The sequence below is a fragment of the Manis pentadactyla genome, chromosome 9, assembly GCF_030020395.1.
Source record: "Manis pentadactyla isolate mManPen7 chromosome 9, mManPen7.hap1, whole genome shotgun sequence".
Lineage (NCBI taxonomy): Eukaryota > Metazoa > Chordata > Mammalia > Pholidota > Manidae > Manis > Manis pentadactyla.
In genome coordinates, this window is record NC_080027.1 from 35,925,979 (window position 1) to 35,940,269 (window position 14,291).

The 14,291-nt window shown below is 46.8% G+C and overlaps 1 protein-coding gene across 10 annotated transcripts in view; it reads left to right on the forward strand.

Moving 5' to 3' along the window:
• Positions 1-14,291, forward strand: part of TENM4 (teneurin transmembrane protein 4) — a 717,007-nt gene that overhangs the window by 595,149 nt on the left and 107,567 nt on the right. For all 10 annotated transcript variants that reach the window (XM_057507188.1, XM_057507183.1, XM_057507185.1 and 7 more), the window contains one exon: positions 7,577-7,762. In XM_057507188.1, coding sequence (XP_057363171.1) covers positions 7,577-7,762 — 186 coding nt within the window. The remainder of the gene's footprint in view (positions 1-7,576; positions 7,763-14,291) is intronic.

Consider the following 14,291-nt stretch of genomic DNA (forward strand, 5'->3'; position numbering starts at 1 on the left):
GGCCATTGGTTAAGTGCTTTCCCATTATCTTGGCCTGTCCCTCACATGGGTCTCCGCCTGCATACCTCTCCTTGGAGGGTGAGGAGCCCATGAAGCCCACCCGTCTGGTTATGCTCTGATCAGTCCTGTTTTGAAAGGTACCTCAGTTGTTCACATCATCACCCCCTTGTTCTCTTCAGTGTCTTCCAACTCTCCCGTCCCCTAGCATTTTCAGCACCATAAACATAGCCTTATAATGCATGTTTATGCTATAAAAAATGTACATGATAACTAGGCACATAACATGGTATTCATTTAAGCCTCACATGAACCTAAGATATTAGTGTCTATACCCTAGTTTGCAGACAAGAAAGCTCAGACACAGTGAGATGAAGGAACTTGCTCAAGTCACATGGTTGGCTGGATGAATGTATGGATGGATGGATGGATGGATGGATGGATGGATGGAGGGATGGAGAGAGGGAGCGATGAATGGATGGATTGATGGAGGGATGGATGGATTGATGGAGAAATGGATGGAGGGAGGGAGGAAGGAAGGGAGGGATGGATTGATGGATGGAGGGATGGATGGATGTAGGGATGGAGGGATGAATGGAGGGATGGAGGGAGGGAGGGAGGTATGGAGGGATGGATGGATGGAGAGAGGGAGCGATGAATGGATGGATGGAGGGAGGGATCAATGGAGGGAGGGATCAATGGAGGGATGGATGGAGGGATTTCAGGCAGTTAGATGGTTTGGTGACTGGATAGCTGTTTAGATGATTAAATGATTGGGGGAATGGATGGGTGAGTAGATGGATGAGCAGACAGATAGATGGAAGATGAACAGATAGACAAAAGTAAAAGTAGTTAATATGATAAACATTGGGTCCGTGTGAAGAAAGTAACTCAGATTCTGATTTCAGAGATCCTATAGTCTAGCTGGGGTGATGATCATACGTAACTGCCAGTCATGGAAATATGTCAGATTACAATTGAGTTTTTGCCTAAACCTGACCCCACCATTCACAGACAGAAAAAGCTGTGTAAATCACGATCACCTTTCATTCTAGCTAAGTACTTCTGAGCAAGTTACTTAATCTCTTCAAGCTGTTTCCTCAACTATGTTATGGTAATGAAAATACCATAGCAGGGCTGCTTTAGGGATTTAATGAGATAATATATGTGTGCCACCAGCTATGGTTCTACATTTTCTCCTTATTTTTGCCTCAAATGCTATCTAATATGGCTTGGACTTAAAGTATACCAGGATTTCAGAGAAATTCCCCAAGCTGTGCACCAACTCCAATGAGCTAGTGATGAAACAGAAAATCCTAGCAGGAATCATTTAAAATTATTTAACCCTCTATTAAAATTTCTTAAAGGCACTCTTATGACCTCAGGTCCTAAGAAAAATAGAGCAATTTTGCCCAATATCCCTTTTAGTGCTAATACAGACAGTAAAAGACTTCCCAGGGGGTCACATGGGGGCTAAGGCTGTGTTTCCACATCCCTGGAATCCTAAAACCAGCTTTACCTGCATCTATTCCTTGCCCTGCAGAAAAGCACGCAGATCCTTGGGTATGGGTCCCCTCTGTCACCCATTTATGTCAATTTTGTGCATCTTTCCAAGTCAGAAAAATATTATAGGAAAATTATATGCAAGTCTTTCCCTTTAGGGGAAAAGCACAGCTTCCCCTCCCCACTATTTTAACAAACAGGATTGTAAAATAAGTCCAGACAAATTAAAATGTAGCCATGCTAGGTCCCAGGCTTCATCCAAGTTAATGTGAAGATTAACATTTAACGAGGGGAGCCTGAGGCAGCTTTTCTCCTTACAGAGTATACACTTTGGGGCGTAATTAACTCATCACCAAACCTTATATCTTTCCCTCCCCTTTGACTACCTTTCCCTACCCCACGGGTCCACTTGCTTCCATGTCATAGAAGGAGAATGGGTGTGACATGGGCACTGGCGTGAAGGAAGATGCGCATGAAGGAGTAAGGACTGAGACCCTTCAAAATAACAGAGTCCTCAGTCAGAGACAGGAGCAGGTGAGTTTCTAAGGTCAGGTACAAAGGAGACTGAGCCCCTGTGTGAATATATTTAACCAAATGAATTTCATACAATAAGGCACCAAGGTAGAGTTGAGCCAAATGGTATAATACCTCTTTGGTAAAGCTGTTTTGTCTTCATCTGTCCTTTCAGTAAATATTTGTTGAAAGCTCATGCTGCACCAGGCCTCGTACCTGCTGCCAGGGAACCCAGGTGAATACAAGCTTGGAGCGTGATGTCAGGCAGGCTTCCAGTCTACAGACATTTAGAAGGGTGAGGCAGGCAGAGGTGGGTGGTGGCGGGGAAGGGCTCTGGGTGTGGCTTTCCCTCGGAGAAGAGCTGAGGTGTCCTGGGGCCTGACCTTGTGCATCAGTTCAGCCAAGAACTCTATAGGCTTGGAATGAGAACTTATGACAGCTGCAGATTCTCACCTGATTTCAAGAGGAAGCCAAGGTTAAAAATACAAATGGCTTCTAACTGGGTTTTGATGGTCTTGACTGATGATACCATGTTACGTGACCAGAGAAGGCGCTTCATACTCAAATTTGGAGGTTGCTACTAGGAAAGGACATATTTTGCTCTTCAGCGAGATGTTCTGCTTGGCTATTAGGAGCTGTGCTAATATAGGGCATCTTAGGTCCTTGTCAATCAGGCACATACACAGCATAGTTTATGCAGAGCCTTAGGAGCTGTGCTAATATAGGACATCTTAGGTCCTTGTCAATCAGGCACATACACAGCATAGTTTATGCAGAGCCTTTCACACATATGCTTTCCTTCAGTCATCACCACACACCCTGTAGGGAACCATCAGTACTCTCCCCATTTTGGGGGCGAAGAAGCATGGTTCAGAGAGATTAAGTAATTCTTGCAACAACTCCACAAGGACCAAAGGAACCAGGTGGTCAGAATCTGAGTCCAGGTCCACCCTGTGGATTGTGTACTCCATAGTACTTCAGAAGATTCTCTCAGACCCCAATCCTCTAGCATTTAGTCAGAAAGCACTGGTGTTAATCACATGACAATCAACTAGCATTTATCAGATGCTCACTTATGACAGGTTTATTGCTTAAGTCAGAGTTCCCATCTGATCTTCTGACTTTAGTCTGTACCACTTGCCACCACTTGCCTTTCCTATAAGAATATGTGTATGCATGATTTTTATATCATGACTGCGTGCCAGGCACTGCACTGGAAGCTTCACTTGCAGTCATGTTAACATGTTTAATTGATTTCGGTTGTGTTGGTTGGCGAGGCTAGAACGTAACTTCTTTGAGGGCAGGAAAGACTTGCGTCTGACGCAATCCCCCCGCGGCCTCAGTGCCCACTCTAGGATTTGCACATAGTGGGCACTCAAGAAACTAAACAGATGAGAGTAATTCCTACAACCCTCTATAGTACTTGGTGTCATCCCCAGATTACAACTAAGGAAATTTGAGACTTGAGAGGAGCTATGACCTAAATTTCCCAAAGTACCACTTCCAGGACATAAAGGGCAGATGAGCTGTCAGAGCGCACTCTCCAGCACCATCCTATCTGGTTTTCACCAACTTTTTGAAAGCAAAATCAAGAAGGAAAAAAATAAAGCAGTTCCATTTATTTCAGAACAGAAAAACTGAGATATATAAAAAAGTAACAACAATAGGGCCTACGACTTGAGGCCAAATGATAAAGCAGCATCTCAGGTTTCTGCTCCCATCATGAGTCAGCGGGTCTCTCCCACTCAGGCAGAGAGAGAGGCCATCTGCAGATGAGAACTTAACACTGACAGGTTGTGTTACCATCAGTTAGCACCCCATAAACAACAAGGTCACCCTGTTCAGGCCCTTCCATTAAAATGCATAAAAGCTCACAACCCAGCTTGTAAAGGGCTGATGGGGTGCCCAGCCACTAGGCAACTTCAGCTTCATGCCAGGAAAGCATGTCTAGTGTAAACTGGCAAGGAAATGGAGCGTTTGGATAAACAGCTCCACAGTGTGCAGATGAGCGAAGTGAGACTGAGTGTCTGGGAAGCTCTGCATAAAGCATCTCATTTCTTTCACAGGGGCTGACCCAGATGTAACAAAAGATAAGCAACCAGGCCAGAAAAGCAGGGAGATCTGCTGGGAGAACCAGGGGGTCCCCTCTAAGGAGAGCCTGCCTCGTTGCCCATCCATTTCCTCATCTATAAAATGTCCATCTGGCAGCACTCTCTGAGGACTGTCAAAACAAGGAAAAAGCACCAGATGACCACATGTCCTTGTAGAATTACCTTATGCTATCTGGGCCTTAGTAGCCTCACCTCTAGGAAGAATAATAGCCTGGTTCTCACAGCATTGTTATGATAGTTAAATCAGAACTTGTATATGAAGAGTGCTTGGGGAAACACAAAACCAGATAAAATGACTTTCCCATGCATTACCTCATTTGATCTAATACCAACCCTGTGGGAGTGGTGAAGTGGAAATTATTATACCCATTTTACAGAAATGGAAAGTAAGGCTCAACGTATTTCATAACTTGCAACTTGCAGATTCCCCAGTCAGCCGTAAGTGGTAACATCAAGGCTAGACCCTAAATCTGTCTGAGTCCTAGATTCCTGGCTTTTTACTCAATGTGCATAAGCAAAAAGATATAGGAATAACAGCTGCAGATTATTTGGATAATCTTTGGAATGCCAGTATCAGTTTGTGCTGTGGACTATAATCTCCTGGAAGGCAGAGAGTCCACCTTACCTCTGTATTCCTAGCCCCAGGCACAAGCTCTGGCACATAGTAGGCATGCATGGAGTCTTTATTGGAAGACTAAATAAGTCAGTATGAATTTATCAGACATGGGTGCTGCATTCATCCCCATTTTACAGAGGAAGAAAACAAAGTTGAGAGCAATTGAATAGGTTGCCTAAGTCACTGGCAGAACTGATGCGTGGAGTCACATCTGATTCCTGGTCGTTGGCTCTTTCATCCAGACGCTTCCAGATTAATTAATAAAGGACTGAACTTCCTGTTAGCCAAGATCAAAGTCAGACAGTGCTGGGGAAAGCCTGCCTCTTCTGCTCCTGACCCCCATGAACGCTGCTTGCCCTGCTGCCCGCAAACACAGAGGCCTTGGCCCTGGGAGCCTGTCCCTCGCCTGGCTCACACCTCAGTGAACAGAGGTGCTATTTTCTGTTTACTTTCACACCACACACTGCCACCTGGAAGAAGTGCTGAGTAAACCCAAACAAATGTTAACCTAATCTTCCCTCCCTCCCAGGCCTCAGGGCAAAACTCCAGCCCAGAGAGCAGGCCTAGCCTCCAGTCACCGGGGTCACTACCTTTGCAGCACTGTGCAGAGAGAAGGGATGGAAATTTCAGAAGCCTGGGGCCTGGAGATGGTCGCTCTTGGTCTTGATGAAAACCCCAAATGTTTTCTGTGTGAGGAGGAAGGAAGGAAGCTGGACAAGGCCCATTCCTGGAGGGCTGCTGGATCATAGAGACACTCTGCACCACTATCCCACTCTCACTGGGGAGGCTTTCAAAGGCAGCTCGCTAGAGATAAGCAGACACACAGGCCTAGACAAACTTTCAGCCAGGTTGAACAGGGGGCACATGAATTGTTGTACTTTCTCAGGCACCTATAGCCTGAAGCACAGGCGGATCCAGCCATTATCCAACAAACCTTAAGTAAGGGGCTGTTCTGTGCTAAGATCTGTGCTGGGTACCAGGCACAGAAGTGATTAGAAGAATTCCATCCAGCCTCAGGTGTCCCTAGTCTGACAAGGGGATGGACAGAGAAACAGATAATCACTCTACCGTGTAATACAGAAAGGCAGAAAGCAAGAGAAGACCCACAGGGTGAATCGCAGGAGGCCTCTCAGAGGAGGAGGGACGCTTGAGTGGAGCTGTGGGCATTGGTCATGCTGTATAACCAGGCATCAGGTTATATTATGGACTCCCACAGTCTTGGGTCGGGAAGGGAACTTAGGTGCCATCAGGCTCCCTGGAAGAAGGTGAGGTAACTGACACCAGAGAGGAAAAGTGACCTTCCCAAGGTCGCACAGCAGCTTAGCACAGTGGCTGAGCAGGCAAGGACCTTGTCAACCTGGTCCTGGACTTGTGGTCTAAAACTCTTTATCCTGAGACTGTTTCTTGAGTTGGTCATCTTTCCATGCCTTCCTTTGTCACGCCAGCCCTGATGGTCAGCAGAGGCGCTATGAGGCAGTCTCCTTACTGCCCACGCTCTACACATCAGCGAAGTCAAAGAACCTGCCCACGGTCACACAGCTCGGAAGTCCCCATGTCTGGCATAGGACCCAGCAGTCCTCTGGCTCCTCTGGAGGTCACTTTACCAAGGCCTCCCTCTCCTCTGGGCAGCGGGGAGTCCAGTGTGTTACTGCTCACTTTCAAGGGAGTGAGCTTTGGCAAGGGGGCTGGCGTAGGAACACACTGTATATGGTTCACTCGCTCTTTGTTTTGGTTTTAAATTTTTGAACATTTCAGGCATTGCCATGCATACTGATATGAAAGGGCTGAGCCTCTAAGATCTAATTTTGCTTTCTTTCTTTTTTCAAAAGTCACTAGACTATTAGTAAGCTTCTAAGCCAGGAAGGAGTACAGCTTGGAATGGAGTAATGGGCAAATGCAACTTGACCTGGATGCCAGTTAATTTAGTTGAAAAGAAATTAAAGGTGTTGGGATTTTCATTTGCAGTCTGTTGGGCCGTGAGGCATGGAATCAAGTCAGGGTGTCCATCACAGCCCTGGCAGGGGGCATCCATGCCACAGTTGCTCATCCTCTCTCCTAAAAGGCAGTTGTGTTTTGAAGCCTTCACAGCCCCTGCCTGTGTAACCGTGAGGCTGTCGCTGGCCATGAGCCCAGGGGGCTTATGAATCAAGTGTGTATGATTTGCACCATCTCATAGATGGGCCTTTGTGAAGGCAGGTCTGGGCAACTCCACTGTGGCTGAGGTGGCCCCGAAACTGTTTGCTTTGGATCAGAATGGCCATTTAGACGGGGCTTGGAGTTGGGGTAACAAAGCAGTGAGCAGGAGCACCCGGGACAGACAGCAGAGGCACAGACCAGCCGACCCCCCAGAGCACATCCATGGGCCCAGGGCCAGCCCCCTGTACCCCACCTCAACTGCAGGCGGGGCTGGAAGGAAACCCAGCCCCAGAAGTGTGCAAGGGCCCCATCCAGACTCACCGGCACTTTGCTTGGCAGTCAGGGACTCGTCCACACACAACCAGTTTTTAAGTAAATCTGACTTTTCCTCACATCTGTTCAGAAGGCCGGTCCCCTTTGGAAGCGGTGAGCAACGCAAGCGGGGACAGGCTGGCAACAGGAAACGCAGACAGAGCAGAGCCCTTCCCGCCACCCTGTTTTGGTGGGGAAGGGGACTCAGGACAGGCTCTGCCTGAGAACTGTTCTCGTCTGGGGGCCTTGTCCTCGGGAAGCCCAGTCGCTCACAGGCGCTGAGGGGGTGGCCAGCTGAGGCCCCAGTTGCCATCAGTGACTCACCCAGTCCTTTGTTTTCTCTATCCTGCCCATCCTGGCCCACTTTCCTCCCTCCCGCTCTCCACAGAGATCTGTGCTGCTGACTGTGGTGGCCATGGCGTCTGCGTGGGGGGCACCTGCCGCTGCGAAGATGGCTGGATGGGGGCAGCCTGCGACCAGAGGGCCTGCCACCCCCGCTGCGCGGAGCACGGGACCTGCCGCGACGGCAAGTGCGAGTGTAGCCCCGGCTGGAACGGCGAGCACTGCACCATCGGTATGGTGGCCCAGCCCAGGGCCCCTTCTCCTGGCTGCCTGGGCACTTGAGGGTGCAGGCCAGGTCCCCTTTGCATGTGGGAACTGGGCAAAATGTCCTTTCATCTGGCCACATTGTGGTTGGCATTTCCTGGACATCAGTCAGACCTAAACTCACAATGGGGCACTTTTAACTGTTCCCCTCCCTGTCTGCATTTCCAGATCCCAGTGAACTGGTCAGCCTCCCTTGCTGTGTAGGCCTTCCTGGGCCAAATGCAGTATGCCCCTGTGCTCAGGAGCCGGGGCTCAGGAGCGAGGCAGGTGTGCAGCCGCAGGAAAGTCCCAGTGCCTCTCTGAGCCTAGTTTCCCCACCTATAAACTAGGGATGGTGGATGTAAAGACCGTAGCACAGGCTGGCACATCTCAGAGTGCTGAATAAATACAGCCATTATTATCAAATCTGTGATCTGACTGGAGGACTTGGGCTTAGCTCTGAGCCCCCCACACCCACTGGCCTCCGGGGCTGTAGCTCCCAAAGAGGACAGGAATCCTGAGGAAAGCTATCCCTGGACCCCAAGCCACATCTGTCTCCCATTAGGCCTGGGATCCTTCCCTCCCTGCCCCCGGCTTCCACCCGTCCAGCGTCTCCTTTCTCCTCCCCTGGGGGCCCCTCGGCACCAGTCCTGCCGAAGAGGCACCGCTGCCAGCTTTCAAAACAAGCAGATCGCTTGCTCCCTTCCTTCTTCCTTTCCTGCTGGTTTTGTTGATTTTAAACACAGCCAGACGTTTTGCTTGGTTTATTATCCTGGAAAGAGCACTCCCCAAAAGCTTTTTATTGAATCAACTGGTTTGTGTGTGTGTTTTAACTTCTTCCCCTTCCATGTTTTTAAAGGCAGGGTCTGATCAGACGGTGAGCACATGGCTTTAGGAGACAGGATTCTGGGGGCCCCTCCAGCTCTAGAAGTTGCCTCTTGAGTCCTGTAGAAACTGGGAGACAAGTCCCAGAGCTGTTGGGGAACAAAGGAATTTTGAGTAAATGGAGCGACCTCTTATCTGATTTTGTGGGGGAGGGGGGTATTCTTTTTGTAGCCTGAAATTACTTTATATTCATTGTTCCTGCCCCCTTAACTTCACTCTATTTATAAATGTCTGTGGAACAGCTTACACTTATTAATAATAATGGGTTCTATTTTTTTAGTTTTTACAATGTGCCAAGCATCGTGCTAAGGGCTTTTAACAGCATTATTTCATATTCCCAACAATCACCCTGCAAAGGCACACCCATTATTCCCTTTTTTTTTTTTTTCAGAGACTTGAGGTCACTTTCAAGAAGTAGAACAAGAACTTACAGCTCAGTTTCCTGAGCCTGGGTGCAGGGGCTGTTCACCAGCTGCTCACTCCGAGGTCCTTGCATGACGAAGCCCAGGTTTTCTACAGAGGTGTTGGGCTGATGACCTTCCCGAGGCTGTGCCTTCCTAATGGTAGTGCTGAGCGTCATACCTACCCTACCCAATCCAGACTTTTAACACAGCCACTCCCTAGCCGGTGGCAGCCCTCCCTGTTTTTCTATAGCAGAGCTGCCACAGTATCTTCCTATGTGCTTCTGGGTGGCTTCTTTATGTCCATGTCCTCCTACCTTAACGATGGTCCTGGACACCTCTTAAAGCTGGTCACTCCAGGGGCCCTCTCTTTTGAACTCTGCTTCCCCTCACCTTCCTCTTCTGCATGACTGAGGACGGACTGACCTGTTAGCATCCCAGCCCAGAAGGAGGCCCATCCCTATTGAAACTAAAATCAGAGCCCAGAGACAGCATATTGTTTTCTATCACTTGCTTACAGAGTCCCCAGCTCACCTTACCAAGTGCCAAAAAGTGTATAGATGTCAGATTTTCATAAGATAAAAGCATCTCTTCTAAGTCAAATGATGAGGGATTTAGGGAAATTCTCCCTATGTCCAGTTACAGATAACTCACCACAGGGATTGTAGGCAGGCTGTGCTATATCTAGTGTCTTAGGGATGTTCATTAGCCTGGCTTGAAGAAGATCCCTTTCGTTTTGATGCCAAGAAGTAAAACCATCCCTCCTGCCTCCCCAGCACTCCCCATTGTCACTCTGTAAGAGCAAATTTCTCCTTCAATTGCAGATACTTTTTCCCCTCCAGATAAGAAATGGATCAAAGTAAATGTGCACGACTCCAGAGGGAGGTTGACAGTCATAAATACCAGGAAAATGTCACAGGACATTGAAGAAGTAATGTCCTAGTCATAGTGGCTCAGATGAAAGGACATTGGCTGGGAATCCTGTTACCTTCATTGTGTAGTGAGCATTTCCTTTGTCCCCGTCTAATCTCCCTGCATGGCAACTTGCTCTCTGTGGGTCTCTGCCTGTGGCCAGCTGCATCCCCCCTGAGAAGCCCAACACCCTAGCCCTGAAGGAACACTTCAATAACCTGGTCAGATATAAGGGAAGGAGTAGGGGGTGCAATTGACAGAAACAGCGGTAGTACCTTCTTTCTCTTTTTGGAATAGAAACGAGAAGGAGAAACCCCTTTTCATTTTTGGATGGTAGCAAGAAGCCCTTTTTTATGTTGCCAGGGAGCTTCCCTCCCTGCAAGGATCATTTAGGAAGAGAAAAAACTGATGTGAAAAGTTAGAAATTCCAGGTGTGAAGTTCTTCCGTGTTATCAGATTTCATTATTACATAATAGGTCATTACAGCACAGCTAGCTCATGTGCTGTAGTATAATTACCTCCCATCCTGGAGAAAAGCTGGTGTCTGTGACACTGATTCAGAGACCTCCATGCAGGGGAAGCAAGAGAAAGGCAGGCCTGTTTATTCATACAGTGCTGCCTTCCAGAAACAGGAAGGAATGACTTGGTTACCTAACGAGCATGAAAGAATAATACAAGGCCAGGCTCCTCATGATCAAGTCTCCAGCATGAGAAACTCTTTACCCCAGTGACATTTCCCAGAGCAGATTATTACAGCAGGAGTTAAATATCTCCTTTTGGAGGCTTCAGTCCACCTTTACTCTCATGGAAGCTACTTGATTGTTCTCAAAAGAGATTGGTTTTCAGAGTAAAAGGGAAATTGACAGTGTCATCCTCTATAATGACAGTATTTTTGCCAAAAGGCAAGAATATTTCTCATTGAATCCTAATTCCTTATGTTAGGAGTTATCTCTCTCTGCATCTTCAAGAAAGGTCTTTGGTGAAAGCACCGTGTGTTCGCAGGGGGCTTCCGTTTCTCCTCTGTGAATCACAGAGTGGAGTGGCTGGAGGAGGCCCCCTCGGTGACGGGCTTCCTGTGCCCTCCTCCACTGCTCACAAAACTGCACCCTTGTCCTGAGACTGAGTCACCTGCTCCTAGAAATATCCCACAGGTAAAAAGGGATTTTTCATTTTTGCTCTCCTACTCGTCACTAATACTCCCACTTTCATATATGGAACCCAGTTTTCCTAGTCCAGAAGTTAAGGTAAGATGGATTGATTTGGATGTTTCTCAGGTATATACGATCAACACAGAATCATCAAAAGCATACTTTTGGATGGGTCTCTTAAGTCTGGGGCTTGGCTTAACCTCCATTATTTAGAGGAAGTTGAAAATCATAGTTTTTTAAAAGGTGTTTAATTTTTCCCATTTGTTTGAAAACACTACGAACATTTTGGATCACTTTTTCGATAGTTACTTCTTTCACTTGAGTACCCCTTGTCTATAAAGTCTCCAAACACAGGTGGGAAATCCCAGCTTCTGATTACATTCGTTTAAGTCCAGCCATGACCCCAAAGCTGTGATTGTTCGGTATGCCAGTTATACAGAATTATTTATTGGACTTCAGGAGAGCTAGCCAATCATATAAAACTTTGTTCTTAAACAAATCCTCCTCTGAGAGTAAAGAGCAAAATAATACTTTGATGATGCAATTAACTAAAGTGAGCAAAGCCAGACTTCACGATGAGGAGAAATTATGAAGAAAGGCCACAAAATCCTCTGCAGTTCTGTGTCTACACTGAATGCAGCTCTCAGGTTTCTTTCTTGTAATCAGATAGTCCTTAACCAGGAGCTCACAAGTCACTCACGAGGTACCAGCGCTTGTGCGATAACCCTGTTATCCCTCCTCAAAAGCATTCTCTCACAGCAGGACCTGTGACCTGGCAGGACAGATGCTGACAAGGAGAGAGAGAAAATAGAGGGAGATCTACCCCCGAGATAGCAGAGCAGTAGCTTGACTAGTTGGTGATTCTGGAAGAGTTCAGCCCACACGTGGTAGGGGTGGGAAACTGGAGAAAAGTCCGTGGGCTTTGAGAGTCCTCAGGGCAGGTGCCATTGGCCACTTACTCACTGATTCTTCATACAGAGAGGGAAGAACACTAAAGAACACATCCAAGATCTTAACAAGAACATCACTTTGATGGTTTGTCATCCAACTGAAAAAGGTTCAGATGATTACATCAAACTAAGCAGTGTTTGCTGTAAAGATTTTTGTTTACCTGGCCTCATGTATACCAGCCATACCATTGGTAGAGTCAGCTGAGGCTCCCAGAGAAAATGAAAAGCCTCTTGCCATATTCTTCACAGCCTTTGGCAGAGGCCCCCTGAAACTTCTAGAGATTATCCTGGGAGAAACCTTTGGTACAGTCAAGTCATGAAAAGAAGTTTTCAAGTTGGAGGTCACAGAATTGCTAAAGACAGCTAAGACCTTACAGACTAACCTCATGCCAAAGGCTCAGAGTCAGTATCATAAATAGCTGTGTGCCCTGCTATCTCCAGCTTCTTGCTTAGTGGCAGGAATGTAGCAGGAGCATAAGAAACATTTATGCAATGTTGAAAGAACAAGCATAGCCCCAGAGAAAAGATGACTCTACTGCCATCATCATCTTCCTAAGAGGAAAGATGAGGGAATTTGTGAAGTCCTGAATCCACCATCTTTAATGCAAATGCATGCACTTTGCATCATCTTTTCTTAAAGTGAGTACTTTGAAAACATGAATTTCTGAATGACTTTGCTGTATGTGCTAAGATTTTTAAACAATGACGTCAGCGACAGTATGGACTTCGGCTATATGCCTTTTATAAATGAATGGCATTAAACTTGAAAGTTCCAGTTGCCACTTCCATTTGCAGTAGCCAGAGCCAAGGAAGTTCTATTCCATTCCCAGAAAACTCTTAGATTTGGTATTGATGGGCTGTTACCAGCTTTTGGAGTCCAAGAGCATATTTCATCTTGAAACAGAGACCACATGCATACCTGAGCTAAGAACATAGCCTCTCATCCACCATCATTTGAGGCAGATATATATTGATGAACAGCAACAGTGTCTATCCTTTACAGAGGATTATAAAACAAAATTTATCCTTCTTCACGAAGAGCGTAAGAATGTTCTTAGAGTTTATAGAACCCTAGGGTTTCCAGGTAAGACCCCACCATTACAGTACAGTCTTACTTATGGACTTTTGATTCATGTGTGAAATCAAGCTGAGGACGGGGCCCACCTGGAGAAAGCACCAGGCCCTTAAGGAGATGGCATCTCTCCATCCTTTGTGAGAGCACACATAGGGGAGCCATAGAGAGGAGAGCAAAAGGGAAGCTTCTAAATGGCTATGACTACAGCAGCCTGGTGGGGAAGGTGAAATGGCATTAACTGATGTATGCTGGGAATGAAGAGGTCCGCCCTGCTCTGAACACAGAGCCTCATATATCCACAGTGGGAATTATTTCAGAGCAACATTTGACGCCCATCCTCACAAATAAGCAAAAACCTTAAATTGCCAAATAACCCAGTGCTTGGATGCAACCCCTCCACTGGAGAATAAAGCATAGATAATTGTATCTTCTGAGTTAATAAGCCTGGAAAAGTGGTCAGGTTTTCTTTTCTTTCCTTCTCTTTTCTTTTCTTTTCTTTTTCCCCAGTGACATCCATTGACCTGCACCTCATATTCTGTGTAAGATGCACAAAGTAGCAAAATGCATCTTACTTAGAACACCGAACATTCTGCATTCAAGTCTTTGTGGGCACATAGGTCCATAGAAAACTCAACAATGTCAGGTAGATCACCTAGCGATATATTTGACCAAAGACTCGACCCATTTCCCTAGTGCCTATCAAAGGCAATTCCAGTTTTGCATATTCCTAAATTCCAGCTTCCCGGAAGCCTGTCTGCCCAGACGGGGTGCACTTGTTCTTTTACAGCTCCTTCCCTAAAGGGAAGTTGATGATGCTCTGGGTAGACAAAGGGAAGCTCTGATTTTCCAAAAAGCTGAACAAACCTGACAGAGCAGGAGTGGGGCCACTTTTGCAGCTTCCCGTTCTCCTTTTTCTCCTGTTTTCCTTATCCAGATGTCTTCTTGTTTATATGATCATATTGCCAAACTCCTGGATCAGAGAATGAGTTGAAGTTCCTTCGGGCCCTTCCTGGAGAATGTGCTTGCTCTCCCTCCTTCTCTCATGTGTCATCCTGTCCTTGGTTTTATTTTCCCCACCATGGCAGGCATGTCCCAAATGTGGGGTGCATCCCCCTTTGTGTCAACACCTGGCATGGTTATGTGGCAG